General features: G+C 41.5%; 1 protein-coding gene across 1 annotated transcript in view; it reads right to left on the bottom strand.

Moving 5' to 3' along the window:
- Positions 1 to 13,511, bottom strand: part of loxl2a (lysyl oxidase-like 2a) — a 52,357-nt gene that overhangs the window by 37,775 nt on the left and 1,071 nt on the right. Inside the window, exons 2-3 of the mRNA XM_080424121.1 lie at positions 10,280 to 10,589; positions 5,649 to 5,824 (exon numbers count right to left, since the gene is read on the bottom strand). Of these exons, the coding sequence (XP_080280247.1) occupies positions 5,649 to 5,824; positions 10,280 to 10,562 (459 nt within the window). The 5' untranslated portion in view covers positions 10,563 to 10,589. The remainder of the gene's footprint in view (positions 1 to 5,648; positions 5,825 to 10,279; positions 10,590 to 13,511) is intronic.

The following is a 13,511-nucleotide window of genomic DNA, read 5'->3' on the forward strand; positions in this document are numbered from 1 at the left end:
CTTCTGCAAAGAAACATACCCCCCGGCCCCTACCCCCTGTTGGTCCATGACTTCATTTGTTTTATTCATTAGGTTAGCGTCCAAGAGAGACTAACTCACCATAACAGAACATTCAGATATAAGCAACAACTTAGTGGCTGCAAACTGGCAGTCTGGCACATACACTCTAAAATCCTCTGTGTTCATTTAACTCAGACAGGGTACAAATGGATAAATTAACACTGAGGATTTTACTGAGTACACACAGCGAATTTCACTGTGTGTACATACTCTGCAGACACTGTATACTCTATCCAAACTAGTAAATTCCACATTTTGCTGTGCTAAAACAATAAATGGAATCTAAACGTTAATTAGAATGACACTTGCTGATAGGTGTTTAGTTAATGAGTGTATTGGACAACTGGTTGCGACAGAATGTCTCCTGGCGAAAGACATACGGTAGCGCACATCTCCAGAGCTCACTGAAGAATGAGACAAGACAGAGACCATAGCACAAGTCTCCTAGAGCTCACAGAAAAAGCCAAGGAGACAAGACGATAGACAGTACACATCTCCAGAGCTCACAGCAGAATGAGACTAAAGATGGCCATCACTTACTGGAAAAAAGGCCGTAGGAAGGTTAGAGGTTAACAGACAGTTCTGAGAAGGGTTAGAATCTGGTCAGATCTAGAGTTTGGCCAGACTAGAGGAATGATTGGCTCTTCTTCAGTCAATTCTGAGTGAGATAGAAGAAGAAGCCATACATACTTACAGTAACAGTACACTATCACGGCTTAATGCGGTGTATATATATCAACTCTCATGAGCATCATGCAACTGTTTTCAATATGCATGGCCTACCATTTGTGGTCAAAGCTGAATTTAATAATTACAGTTTCTGAGAGTTCTAAATATGACCTCATATTCACATGTTCTCATAATGTTCTCCTAATGCTTGGCCCGCGAAAGCAACACGTTTTTGTTCAACAGCTTCGCTATTTAGCTAAATTAAAAGCATCAACTGCTTGTCTCTGTTAGTTAGAACAGTTTGTAAACTTTTGACATGGTTTAGGGTGTAACCTTTCCAGACCGGAGACAGAATGCCAATTCATCGTGTGAATAAATAGCAGGAACAGGGCTGTTCATTGCCTGACGTCACATCAAGGAGCTTTCACCATTCCTCTCCGCTGCAACTTCAAAGGCCACGGTGGTCCAAGGAAATATTTACAGGGTGGGGGTCTGAACTCCAATAACACCCTGGAGACGCTAAGTAAACAGGACAAATAGTCAACAAGAGGCCACTGCTTACAAAAATACATTATAGACTGACCACAAAAAATATATATAAGGTTGTGAATTTGGCTCGGCAGTGAGCATTTCAATTTACGGCAAAGAGACTTTAGAGAGATTTTCCTGTTTCTCCTTCATTTCCCTTGCCTCATAGTCGAAGAACCAGTCATGAGAAAGATACTCAGTGATGTGAGATGCTCTCCCCAGGCCTGTTGCCTTTACAGAGTCCAGTAAAACACAGACACCGTGCTGGCCATCCCACACAGACTGGCAGCCCAGCATGGACAAACAAAGCAGTAGGGGTCAAACAATTGAATTAATTAATGGAGACAGAAAACGTATTGGATCCATTCATTGTAGTGGTTGATTAATCAGATTAGTGATGTATACTTTCAGTGATGTAACATTTCTAATATGAGTTATTTGCAACGTCACCAAATTGTTAAATATGATCTGGGTAATGAAAATTTGCATTTACCATCATTGTACTTCATTTTTTGTACTTCAACATTGTTTTACCATCTAAATTAATCTAAAGAAAATCACTTCTAATTTCACTTGTTTAATCTGTATCCTGTCTGAGTTCTCTATCCTGATTGTATAAAATTGTTATCCCGACCTGAAAATGCATGTTCTGTTTAATAAAGAGCTGTAGAGACATGGAGACTCCAGTTACTGAACAAACACTCTAGCAATGAGTACTATCAAAATATAGAGCTATTTAACACTTATTTTAACCAAAGAAAACCATTTACCTTTTGTTTTACATACATGTTTTAATATTAAAGTTATACGTGTTATCATTAAAATCGTAGTCTTTTGTCAAATATTTTGGGGCCCACTTGCAATATCCTCCCCGCCCACTAGTGGTCCCACAGTCTGGGAATCACTGTTTTAGAACATCTGTACTGGTCCTGTTTGTTAGAGGCAGTGGTTTAATATTATCTACTGGTACTGTGAGTCAGAGGCAGTGGTTTTCGGTTATCTGTACTGGCATACAGGTCCATTCAGAAGGAATTCCCTCCTCCCTTTCTCCCCTCATGTCTGCACACCCACGCACACTTTCCATCCGGCAAAGTCGCGTTCTCATCACCCAGACAGGATGGTATTCCCCCTCTTTGTGTGTGTGGGCGTGTGTGTGTGTGTGTGTGTGTGTGTGTGTGTGTGTGTGTGTGTGTGTGTGTTTGTCTGAAGAAAGAGCATGCCATAGTTACATCATTTCTTCCGTTTCTTTCAGTGAGGTCTGAGGACATGTTTTTGTTTGTATTCTGTACGCTTGTACACTTGTACGTGTGTGTGTGTGTGTGTGTGTGTGTGTGTGTGTGCGTGTGCGTGTGCGTGTGCGTGTGCGTGTGCGTGCGCGTGCGCGTGCGTGTGCGTGTGTGTGTGTGTGTGTGTGTGTGTGTGTGTGTGTGTGTGTGCGTGCACGCGCGCGTGTGTGTGTGTGTGTGTGCGTGTGTACATTTCCCAGACAGCAGAGTGGGGGTCTAGTGTGAGTGAGGATAGACTAGCAGAGACCTGGCAAAGTCATTATGGTCCAAATGGCGGCGAGACCATTCCAGCTCACTCTTCTATCATTTGACTGGGTTCCTGTGGACAAATATGACACTGCGTGGAAATATTGAGACCCTGCCCACCTGGGAGACCCCTATACCCTATGACATCACCTTGCCTTGACAGCGGTCTGAAGTACCCCCTAATGTTTTCACCATGTGTTCTGAAAACTCTTTTACATTAACAATGAGGAGTCTATGAGACATGCAAGTCTAGTCTAGTTTAATGGCCTGAAATAATGGCCTGACGTTATCTGAAATAAGTTAAAAATAATGGTAAAGTGGCAAACAACAGAGTGGAGGGGAGGGAAATACCAACAGTATCCCAGTAAATTTCCAGTAATATTCACTGGAGCGATACCTGCAAGCTACTGTAGTTCAGGAAGTCGACTTGAGTTGCGCTGCTAGACACGTAATACATTCTCACTTCAACAACACACATCCAACGGGAGGATGTCTTTCCCAGGTGTTTCGCCCAGGCGGACAGGGTTTTGAGGTTAGATTTAGGCATTATTCCTGTGAGGTTAGGGTTAGGTTTAAGGTTCGAGTTAGGCATAGTGTTTGTGAGGTTATAGGGTTAGGTTTAGGCATAGTTTTAGTGAAGTTAAATGTAAGGGTTTAAGCGCAATCAAGGCAAAACACCAAGGAAAGAGGGAGTCCCCACACCCAACACCCTCTTTCACAAAGCATCTATTTAAGCTGTGAAATGTACTTGCTCCCTATATCTCACTCCAACCAAGTTACTGCTCCTACAATTATTGCTGCTGCTCACCATTCCTGCATTTCATCACCCCACCTCTAGTCCTCCAACCAACATCCACCTCCAAACTCTTGATTCTAGATTTCGCCTGGGGAGAATCTTCCTATAGTCACTCTCTGATCTCAAGTTCTAAGCTTTATGGTGTTTAATATCGCGGCATATAAGAACTGTGTTCCAAAAGTAAACAAATGAGCACGGCGGTTTGACTCATATGGATATGAAGCATCAACTGACGGCGAGAAAACGCTAACGTTACCGCCGCCGAATTAATAAAATCTTCGCCAGAGACAGACTGTATCAAATATGAGTGACTGACTATCGATACTGACGATACAGAGCCACCTCCCTGACAATAGCGTCGGGGCAATTTGTTTATTTTTGGACCATAATTCTTATATGAGACGATTCTAAGATGACTCAATGTTATTCTCCATAGAGAAATGACTTCCGTGACCATGGGGATGAACGAGTGACGTTAGGACTTCGTGTTCTATACTTGCAGCAAGTGACCAGCTCAGTCTAGACACCAAAATGGTAAAAAAAAGTATACTGCCATTCATTCTCAATAAATCTGACTGTTTCACGTGACTCGTCAGAATGAAATACACCTAAAAGAATAAGGGCTATTGGATATTTAAGCACCACAGTCTTTGAGGTTTTGATCAGGACATGTTGCATCATTTTAGGAAGATTCTTCATAACAAATGGAGGGATGTATTTTTTTTTTCAATGCAATAACACAAGTAATTTTTCGTGGTTTCCAGGCAGACCACAAAAACATCTGTAGTTCTCCCCTGGCCTAGGACATACAGTTGGAAGGACTTGCTTCTTAATTCTTTCACATAGACCCGTATCTTGTGCTCGGCTTGCCGTTATGGTCAGTGCAAGCAGAGAGTGAATTGAATAAATATTTGTAGGTATTTAAGCGACTTAACACCAGCCATCTTTGTTTACAGTAAACTGAGTGTGTGTCTGTTATTAAGAATCCTCTCCCCTCCCTTCCTCTATCTCTCTGTCACACCACTTTAAATCTCACTCTCTCATTTTTTCACTTTTTTCTCTTACATTCTTCCAGTCTCTCTGTCATTCTCTCTCTCTCTCTCTCTCTCTCTCTCTCTCTCTCTCTCTCTCTCTCTCTCTCTCTCTCTCTCTCTCTCTCTCTCTCTCTCTCTCTCTCTCTCTCCCTTCCTCCAACTGAAAACTGATGTTTCACCATGAAATATTAAAAGAAAATGTAAATCATGGTAGCCCCAAGTATTTGACAGGTACAACTCAGGAATACGTTCTCCCACATAACACATTTTTCCTCTGTCTTCACGTTCGTAAAGTTGGTTGGTTCAGTCTTGCCCACTATCTAGCTATTGGCTGCGCTTAATTAAAAAGGTCAGCGACCGAGGGGTCAAAACTGTGACTTTGAGCACAGCTGCAGGCAGTGGAGATACGATCTGCTCACCGCTGTCCAGAGCGTAATGAGGCTGACAAGCAGCAAATAACTCTCCATTGATGTCAATGAAGGGCATTAGGCTCCTATGCACGTCAAAGACCAGAAAAGCGGACTTATTCGCAACGGACACTGCTAACAACAAGGATCTTTCAATCTAAGGCCTGTTCTTCTTTCTCTAACTCTTTTGTTGTTGAATTGAACATCTGTTCCGTTAGTGTGCAAACTGTGCATGCCTGAATAATATGTGTACGTAACGTCTGCGGTCACTTGTTTATGTTTAACCCATTAAGACCTGAGGCCGATTCTACAAATGGCTTCTAAATCAGTAGTTCTCTCACTAGAAAAGAAATGTTAAAAAATTGCAGATGTACAAGCTCGCAGCGTGGCACGAAGTGACGCGCTGTGAGTTTGTAGATCTGCTATTTTTTGAATAGCCAACGCTAAAATCTGAAATGGCACTGATGCTATCCCGGTTTTAATGGGTTCATGTATACAGTATGTACAGTCACGCATACAACCTAAACATGTGTACATTTATATATGTATACGTGTATTCTTTGTACACACACACACGTGTTGTTCATATACATTTTTGTGTGCATCTCCATAATGATATTACCTCCACACTGTTGTCCATGGTTCTGATGAATTTGTAACCAGGAATGCGTTTCTGGTTGCACACCACGCCGACGTCTTCAGAGTGTTTGCAGTCAGTCACACCAAGGCCATTGGACTCACACTCTGCCAGACTCTTCTCTGTGCCTCTACAGTGGACATTGTCCAGCCAGATACGACCTGGAATGGAGAGAAGAAAAGACACGAATGAATGTCTATTACTGTATATATATATATATGCCATTTTTGGGATATCATGGTGTTGAGGTGGGAAACCCCACCCAGAGTTTGATACTTTGTCGTTTTTGACTATTATATTGCATACTCATAGAATGTATTTATTTATTTCAGCTACTCTGTCATATTTTTGTTACATGCAGTAATGCACAAAGACCACTTTAAACATAGTGCATACCAGAGATGTGCTTATCGTTTCCCAGGAAAAAACTTTTTATTAATTGACCAGGTGGACCAATTAACCGACTTATCACCTGCAAGCGTGCAGCCATAATGAGTACTTTACTCATGTGTTTTCTGTCAAGCATTGAGCTCCTACCCTGGAAGTATTAGAACAATGTTCTTTCCACTGAGTTATGCATGGCCACACGGGATCAAAGACAGATAATAATACGTTCTGTTCTGTTCGGTTCCTCATACTAAAACATAAGTCCTGTGTCACACCCTTTTGACATAGTATTTTAGTATTTCCATTGAAGTCTTGGACCTTGAGACAGGACAGGAGACTAGCTCACATGGGAGACCGCATTTCTTCCTCACCACATCCTGTCACGTTCTTTCACCCCTAACCTGGAGGAGGTGTTCGCCACTCATTCAGTACATCATGTGCAGCCCAGCTGGCTGTAATGAGTCAGCCATGTAGGGGAACCTCATAACTGTGAGCATGGAAACCACCAATGGACTGCTCCGCAGGCCAGACGGTCTGAACGTGTTGTTTGTTGGGGAGCAACCTGCTCATACCTACAACGTGACTTCATCTCACAGAGTACATTTCGTTATGCACGTAGGCAGCCTCCAGGCAGATGATATAGCTTCATTTGGAAGATTCACATAACAGCTCAGCTGCCTGGCACCGAAACACAACAGAGTTTCTGAGTTCCAGCTCGGCGTCAGAGGGAACGTTTTATTGTACAGCTAAAGGTCTATGTCCAAACAAATATTGAACATTGCCAGGTATGATAAAAACTGAATTGCTCTGTTAAAGCTATCATTTGCAAGGCTTATGGGAACGTAATTTCACAAGCCAGTGAAAAGAGCAGCGAATACTCAGGAAACCATGAATTTTCATATTGAGCGTTTACAGGCATTTATAAGACGACCACATAGCCGTGGCTCAGAATCTCACCACACTAGACAAAGCTTAATGCTCCTCGACTCTGGCCGTAGGGTTAAGCCGGGAGATCTGAATAAAATAGATGATTGTTTTATAAATAAATAACATGGTCATGAGTTTATAAGAAACACCAAACCCTCATTTGACCTGTTTTGGTGAAGTTACAGTATCACTACTCTTCCTGTAAACATGAATTCAATATCAGTTGTAGTTTAAAACTGAGTAGCCTCTGACTTTTTAAGACCTTTTCAAACTGGGATCATACATAAGAGCTGTGGGAAGAACTACTGTTTTTGACCCACGAAAATGTAGAAAACACTTCAGCTAGTGTGTTTATGCCTTAAATTACAATGGTTCTTTTCATTCGTCGAGGCTGAAGTCATGATTGCAGGAAATGGAAAACCCTCTTGTTCCGACCGCAGTTATCAGCAAGCATCAGATTCAACAACAAGGACATGGACTCAAATAAAAAAAAATGTTTCCAACCATGTGCAGCATTTCTGTAAATCTGGGTCTCCCACAAACCAAAACTAAAATGTACTCAAGAGCAAAATGGAAATGGAACATTGTCACATGGTCTCAAGTAAGGCTTCTTTACTGTACAATTTGCCATCCATAGAAAAGTGTAAAGGTGGAAGCTATTGGAAGCCGAGTCGAATAATGCTCTTTGTTTGTAGCCTGGCTCCAGACCATAGACCCCGCCCACTCACTGAGTGGACTGCCTCTCGCTTCAGTCTGATAATCAGGCTTTGTTTGGTCAAGGCCTGGGAACGTTACGAACCAGTTCAGAGACAGGTCACCATGCTCTCCCATCTCCCCTGTTGTAGAACCGAAATTAAATGTGCAATTAAAAGCTTTGCACACAAAGGCCCGGACCGCTGGCGTTGCGGCCCGGCCACTTAGGCTCTAATGTAGCCTGGTTCGAGTCCCAAGCAATAAAACATTTTGCTTGGGTGAGATACAGACATGAGACAAGACAGTATGTATTGTGGTCTATGTACTTCTATTCTGGTCTATTTACTTTTCCAGTGTGGTATGGTCTGCCGACCTTTTAACCTCTCCTCCTACCTCCGGGTCCCTCAGGTCAGCTGACGTGAGGCTACTAGCTGTACCAAGAACTAAACTTAGGCTCAGGGGTGACTGACCGCGCCTTTGCTTCCACAGCCTGTATACTGTGTAAAAGCATTCCCCTCCCTATCAGATCTGCTCCCTCCCTGGAATGTTGTCCAGGGTCTCTTGGACTCTCTTTTATTAAAAAGCATTTTGAGCCCCCTTCTATGGTTGATTAATTTGGTTGATTTTTTGAAGAAATGTGCAATTTTCCAACATTTTCCCAACACTTTCAAGAATTTTCAAAAATGTTCAAAAATAGCGGATGTACAAGCTCACAGCTATTTTTGAATAGCCAACCCATAAATGTGGTTAAAATGACTGCAATGCTGTATTAACTCATTTTGCTGGGGACCCCCTTGAACCACCCCAAGGACCCCCCACTTTGAGAGCCAATGGCCTGACAGTACCCCAGCCATGCAAAGTGGTCAGATACTGTATAATAATCCCATGTTTACTGGGATGTTGGCTGTTCCCCAGACATTACATCATGAATGTGATGCCTCAGATGGTTAGGAACTGTTCTCATCCATACGGAAACAAACAGCTAAGCATCCCACAGACATGTGGGATGTTTCGCTGTGGTTAACTCAGTAGGAAAACATGTGTCTTTAATAAGAGACACTAAATGAATGACAACTTTCATCTGACTCATCCCTTTGCCCTTCCTCCACCAGCAACTATCATATTTATGGAGTTTGGAAACTAGTTTGTCAATTTACAGTTATGAAGGAATTCGTATAAGACAAAAAGAGGGGAGATGAGATTATGTCTACGCTACACGTGTCTGGCTCACACCCCTTTTTTCCAGTCTGTCCCCCTCGTGCTCAAGTGTGCTGATTGGTGTGTCTCAGTTGTCCTTTAATGTGGAAACCACCAGTGCTTGAGGGGGATTAGCAATCACACTGGGTAAACGTGCGCTGAATTCAAGGATTTCCATGGAACATTATGAAACTGTCTGAGGAGATATACTGCTGTTGAATGTGTGTGGCGGGCTGCCTGGCTGCAGGCTAGCTGGCTGAGATCAACACTTCATGGATTGGCCAATGGGAGTTTTTAGGCCGGAGACCGTATAATGCACACAGACCGATACAAGCCCCAAGTCTGTGAGCTGACAGTTGGGCTTTATTCAGAATAAATGTCGTCACCTTCCTAAAGTAAAGTGTCATCTTTTGAGGAAAATGATTTGATGCATTTTTTTTATATACAGGAAAGCTCAAAGCATTTGAAACAATAATATTCATCATCATCAAAAAAAAAATCCATTCCATCCATCCATTATAATCATTATGGATGAAAATATCTACAATTTTGGTTTCCAAGCGTAACGGTAACAAACAGGAAGTTAGACTGTTCAGGACAGCAGTGATATTGTTTACTACCAGTGGTGTGTTCTAGGTTTTTTTTCGGAGGGATACGATAATCATTCCCTGCACGACATGCGCGTGGTCATGGAGATACACTAGCGCGTTTTCAGCAGATGAAATGGTTAGTAGAGGGCTACGCTTGGCTACGAAAATGTTCTGCAGGTCACACTACGTATATAGCGTAACACGGTAGAACACACCACTGTTTACTACCTGAAACTGACTATAGAGTCGCATTCATAACCCATTCTGCATCCACACTGGTTCTCTTACCGTCAGTGGTGGAAAGTGACTAAGTACATTTACTTAAGTACTGTACTTAAGTACAATTTTGAGGTATTTGTACTTTACTTGAGTATTTCCAATTTCCAATACTTTTACTTCTACTCCACTACATCTCAGAGGCAAATATTGTACTTTTACTCCACTACAATTATTTGAAAACTTTAGTTACTAGTTACTTTTCAGATATAAATGATGATATAATATATAATATATAATATAATGAAACATACATTAACTTTAGCCCTATTTTATACAGTACATAGGCTATTTGAAAATAGCAGATCTACAAGCTCACAACGCGTCGCATCGCGACGCGTTGTGAGCTTGTAGATCGGCTATTTTCAAATATTTAGTACTTTTACTTTTGGTACTTTAAGTACATTTTGATGCCAATACTTTTGTACTTTTACTCAAGTAAACATTTTTTTTTTGATTTTTACTTGTAAGAGAGTATTTTTATATTGCAGTATTGGTACTTTTACTTAAGTACAGAATTTGAGTACTTTTTCCAACACTGCTTACCGTCTCCTTTTCCATATTTGGCTGATGGCGACCACGCCGCCGCGTCTAGATAGCCCAGCTCCCTGCACGCCACTTGGGCAGCTTGGATGGAGAAGTCGTCATCACACACCGTCCCCCACTCTCCGTTGTAGTACACCTCCAGACGACCCTCGTAGTGTTTACGCTTCTCCCCCGCCAACCTCAGCTGGATCACCGGGGTGCTGGAGTCTGACTGGCCATGGCACAGACCCCACATGGACAGCAAGGTGGACAAGAGACACTGGATAGCGGTCGGGTACAGCATGGCGCAGGATTCAACAAACACAGTTTCCTACAGAGAGATAAAGACCAAGAGGGAAGGGGGGATTAGTAACAAACATGGTCTGACCGTCTGCATAAAGGGTTTTCATTTCTATACACACAGAAAAATAAAAGGGGCCAACTGGAACCAAAACTGGTTCTTAAGAGCAGTGGTGGAAAGTAACTAAGTACATTTACTTAAGTACTGTACTTAAGTACAATTTTGAGGTATTTGTACTTTACTTGAGTATTTCCAATTTCCAATATTTTTTACTTCTACTCCACTACATCTCAGAGGCAAATATTGTACTTTTACTCCACTACATTTATTTGAAAACTTTAGTTACTAGTTACTTTGCAGATATAAATTATGATATAATGAAACATACATTAACCACTTTAGACCTATTTTATACACAGGCTATTTGAAAATAGCAGATCTACAAGCTCACAACGCGTCGCATCGCGACGCGTTGTGAGCTTGTAGATCGGCTATTTTCAAATATTTAGTACTTTTACTTTTGGTACTTTAAGTAAATTTTTATGCCAATACTTTTGTACTTTTACTCAAGTACATTTTTTATTCTGGAATTTTACTTGTAACAGAGTATTTTTATATTGCAGTATTGGTACTTTTACTTAAGTAAAGAATTTGAGTACTTTTTCCACCACTGGGGATTAGTAACAAATATGGTCTGCATAAATGCTTTTCATTTCTATACACACAGAAAAATAAAAGGGGCCAACTGGAACCAAAACTGGTTCTTCAGAGTGACGCCATAGAAGAACCATTTTTGGTTCCAGACAGAACCTTTCAGACATGGTTCTATAAAGAACCCAAACCCCTTAAACCGTATAAACGTCATCAACCGGCTGAAATGTGTTCGTCAAAAATAGCAGATCTACAAGCTCCGTGACGCGTTGTGAGCTTGTAGATCTGCTATTTTCGATGAATGTCTGCCTATAAAGACATGGTTCAAGTCAAGAGTTCAAAAGTTCCTCAAAGAACTTGGACAAAAAAAAAGATTCTCTAGAACTAGATGAGGGACATGAAGAACCATTCACTAGACCAGATCAAATGGTTCTTTAGTAGTTGATGGTTCTTTGTGGAATTGTTTTCCTGTGTGTGGCACCTTTAATCCAAAGCTTTACAATGTGCATTACATTCACCCATTCACTTTCACACACTGCCGGTGGAGGCAACCATGTAAGGCAGCTCATAGGGAGCAGGGGGTTCAATGTCTTGCTCAGACAAGGACACTTCGACATAAAGCTTGGAGGAGCCAGGGATTGGACTGGGAAACTTCTGGCTCCCATAGGCAAGAGCCACTATTATGTATACTATAATGTAAGCCTTCCCTTCCCTTCCCTATCCAGATTCATATGAAAACTGTATGAATAGGGTTCGAAAGAGAAATTCCCATTATTATAGCTTCTATAACACCAAATATTATAAAGGAGGTACAGATATTATGCAACAGGCAGAGACACACAGCAGTTTGTGGTCATTGGGGTAGTTTAGTCCGCAATTTAAGCACAGGGGAACTTTCAATATAAAGTCACATTTTCAGCCCAGCAACTGTATAGTTTGGCCATCCTAATTCAAGGACCCTGCCTCCCACCTCAAGAACCACAAACTCATGGGCAGAATTCAGCCTATACTTAATTAAATAAAATGGAGCCAAGAGCAACAAAAAAAGTTGTTTTCACTGTTTTAAAGACAGACGCTCAGGTCATGCTAAGGGTTGGGAAGGAGGGCTTTACTATGGCACTGATTCTTTACTGTACCTCTCTCTGACAGCCTATAATGAAGAGTAACTGTGTATAGGCCCATGCAGGGAGTTCTGTTCTCTGCCCTGCAGGGTGAGCTGCTATCTGTGGTTCATCTGCGGCGCCCGCAGGCTGTGCACCACGGATTCAGAGGGAATGTGTGGCTCCAGTACACCTCCCTATTTCACGGTAGGCCATGAAAGTGTCAAAGGAGGCAACCAAAAGAAGGGAACGCTCCTGGAGGGTAGGAACGCAATGAAAGGAAGATGGGAATATGGGGGAGGTGAGGGGGGGGGTGGTGTGGGCTATGTATAAGCTTAGCAGATGTATGGGGGGGGGGGGCGGCAGGGTTTCAAGTTGACGTCATGGTGACTGTCAAACAAACTGCTGAGGTGACAGATTTGAAGCATAGAAATCTCCTGCATTCAATAAATGATCAACAAGTATGTTCAATCAACCTCTTGCTCCATTGTGATTTCTCACTGGTCTTACAACAACTAAACATGTTTTTCTGAATGGAGAATATGCAGCTGGGCTACTAAGTCTCTAAATAAAATATTATGTATGATCTCCAGTAACAGCAGAGAGAAACAAAAATAATCATAATATGCATTTTCTCAATATTTTCAAATTTTCTCCCCTTGCAAATTATATTGGCCAACTGCACTCAACACAACAACATTTTAAGTTGAATTAATGGACAGCCCAAAATGCACAGGACCACAATGGAAACAAGCCCCTATAGGGCTTTTTGTGTTACCCTTTTAGCAATCATTGTACTATGGTACCACTGTACTATTTACAGCTGTTCATAAAGTAATCAATCAATAAATCAATAAATCAATCAAATATCGCAACAATCTCCTCAGGATAAGTAGAAAGTGATTTAAGTGAACCATTTAAGTCAAAATCTACAAAGTAACTAGCAACTATAAGTTTTTCAAATAATTGTAGTGGAGTAAAAGTACAATATTTTCCTCAGAGATGTAGTGGAGTAGAAGTGAAAGTGCATTGGGAATACTCCACTAAAGTAAAAAATACCTCAAAATTGTACTTACTTGTACAGTACTTGAGTAAATGTACTTAGTTACTTGACACTGTGGAAAGGCATTCCACATATCATAGTTATATATTATTGTTCCACCCCTCCCGAGTCCCACCCAAAGCAATGCTTATATAAAGT

This window comes from Gymnoscopelus braueri (assembly GCF_963280865.1).
Source record: "Gymnoscopelus braueri genome assembly, chromosome: 3".
NCBI classification, from domain to species: Eukaryota; Metazoa; Chordata; class Actinopteri; order Myctophiformes; family Myctophidae; genus Gymnoscopelus; species Gymnoscopelus braueri.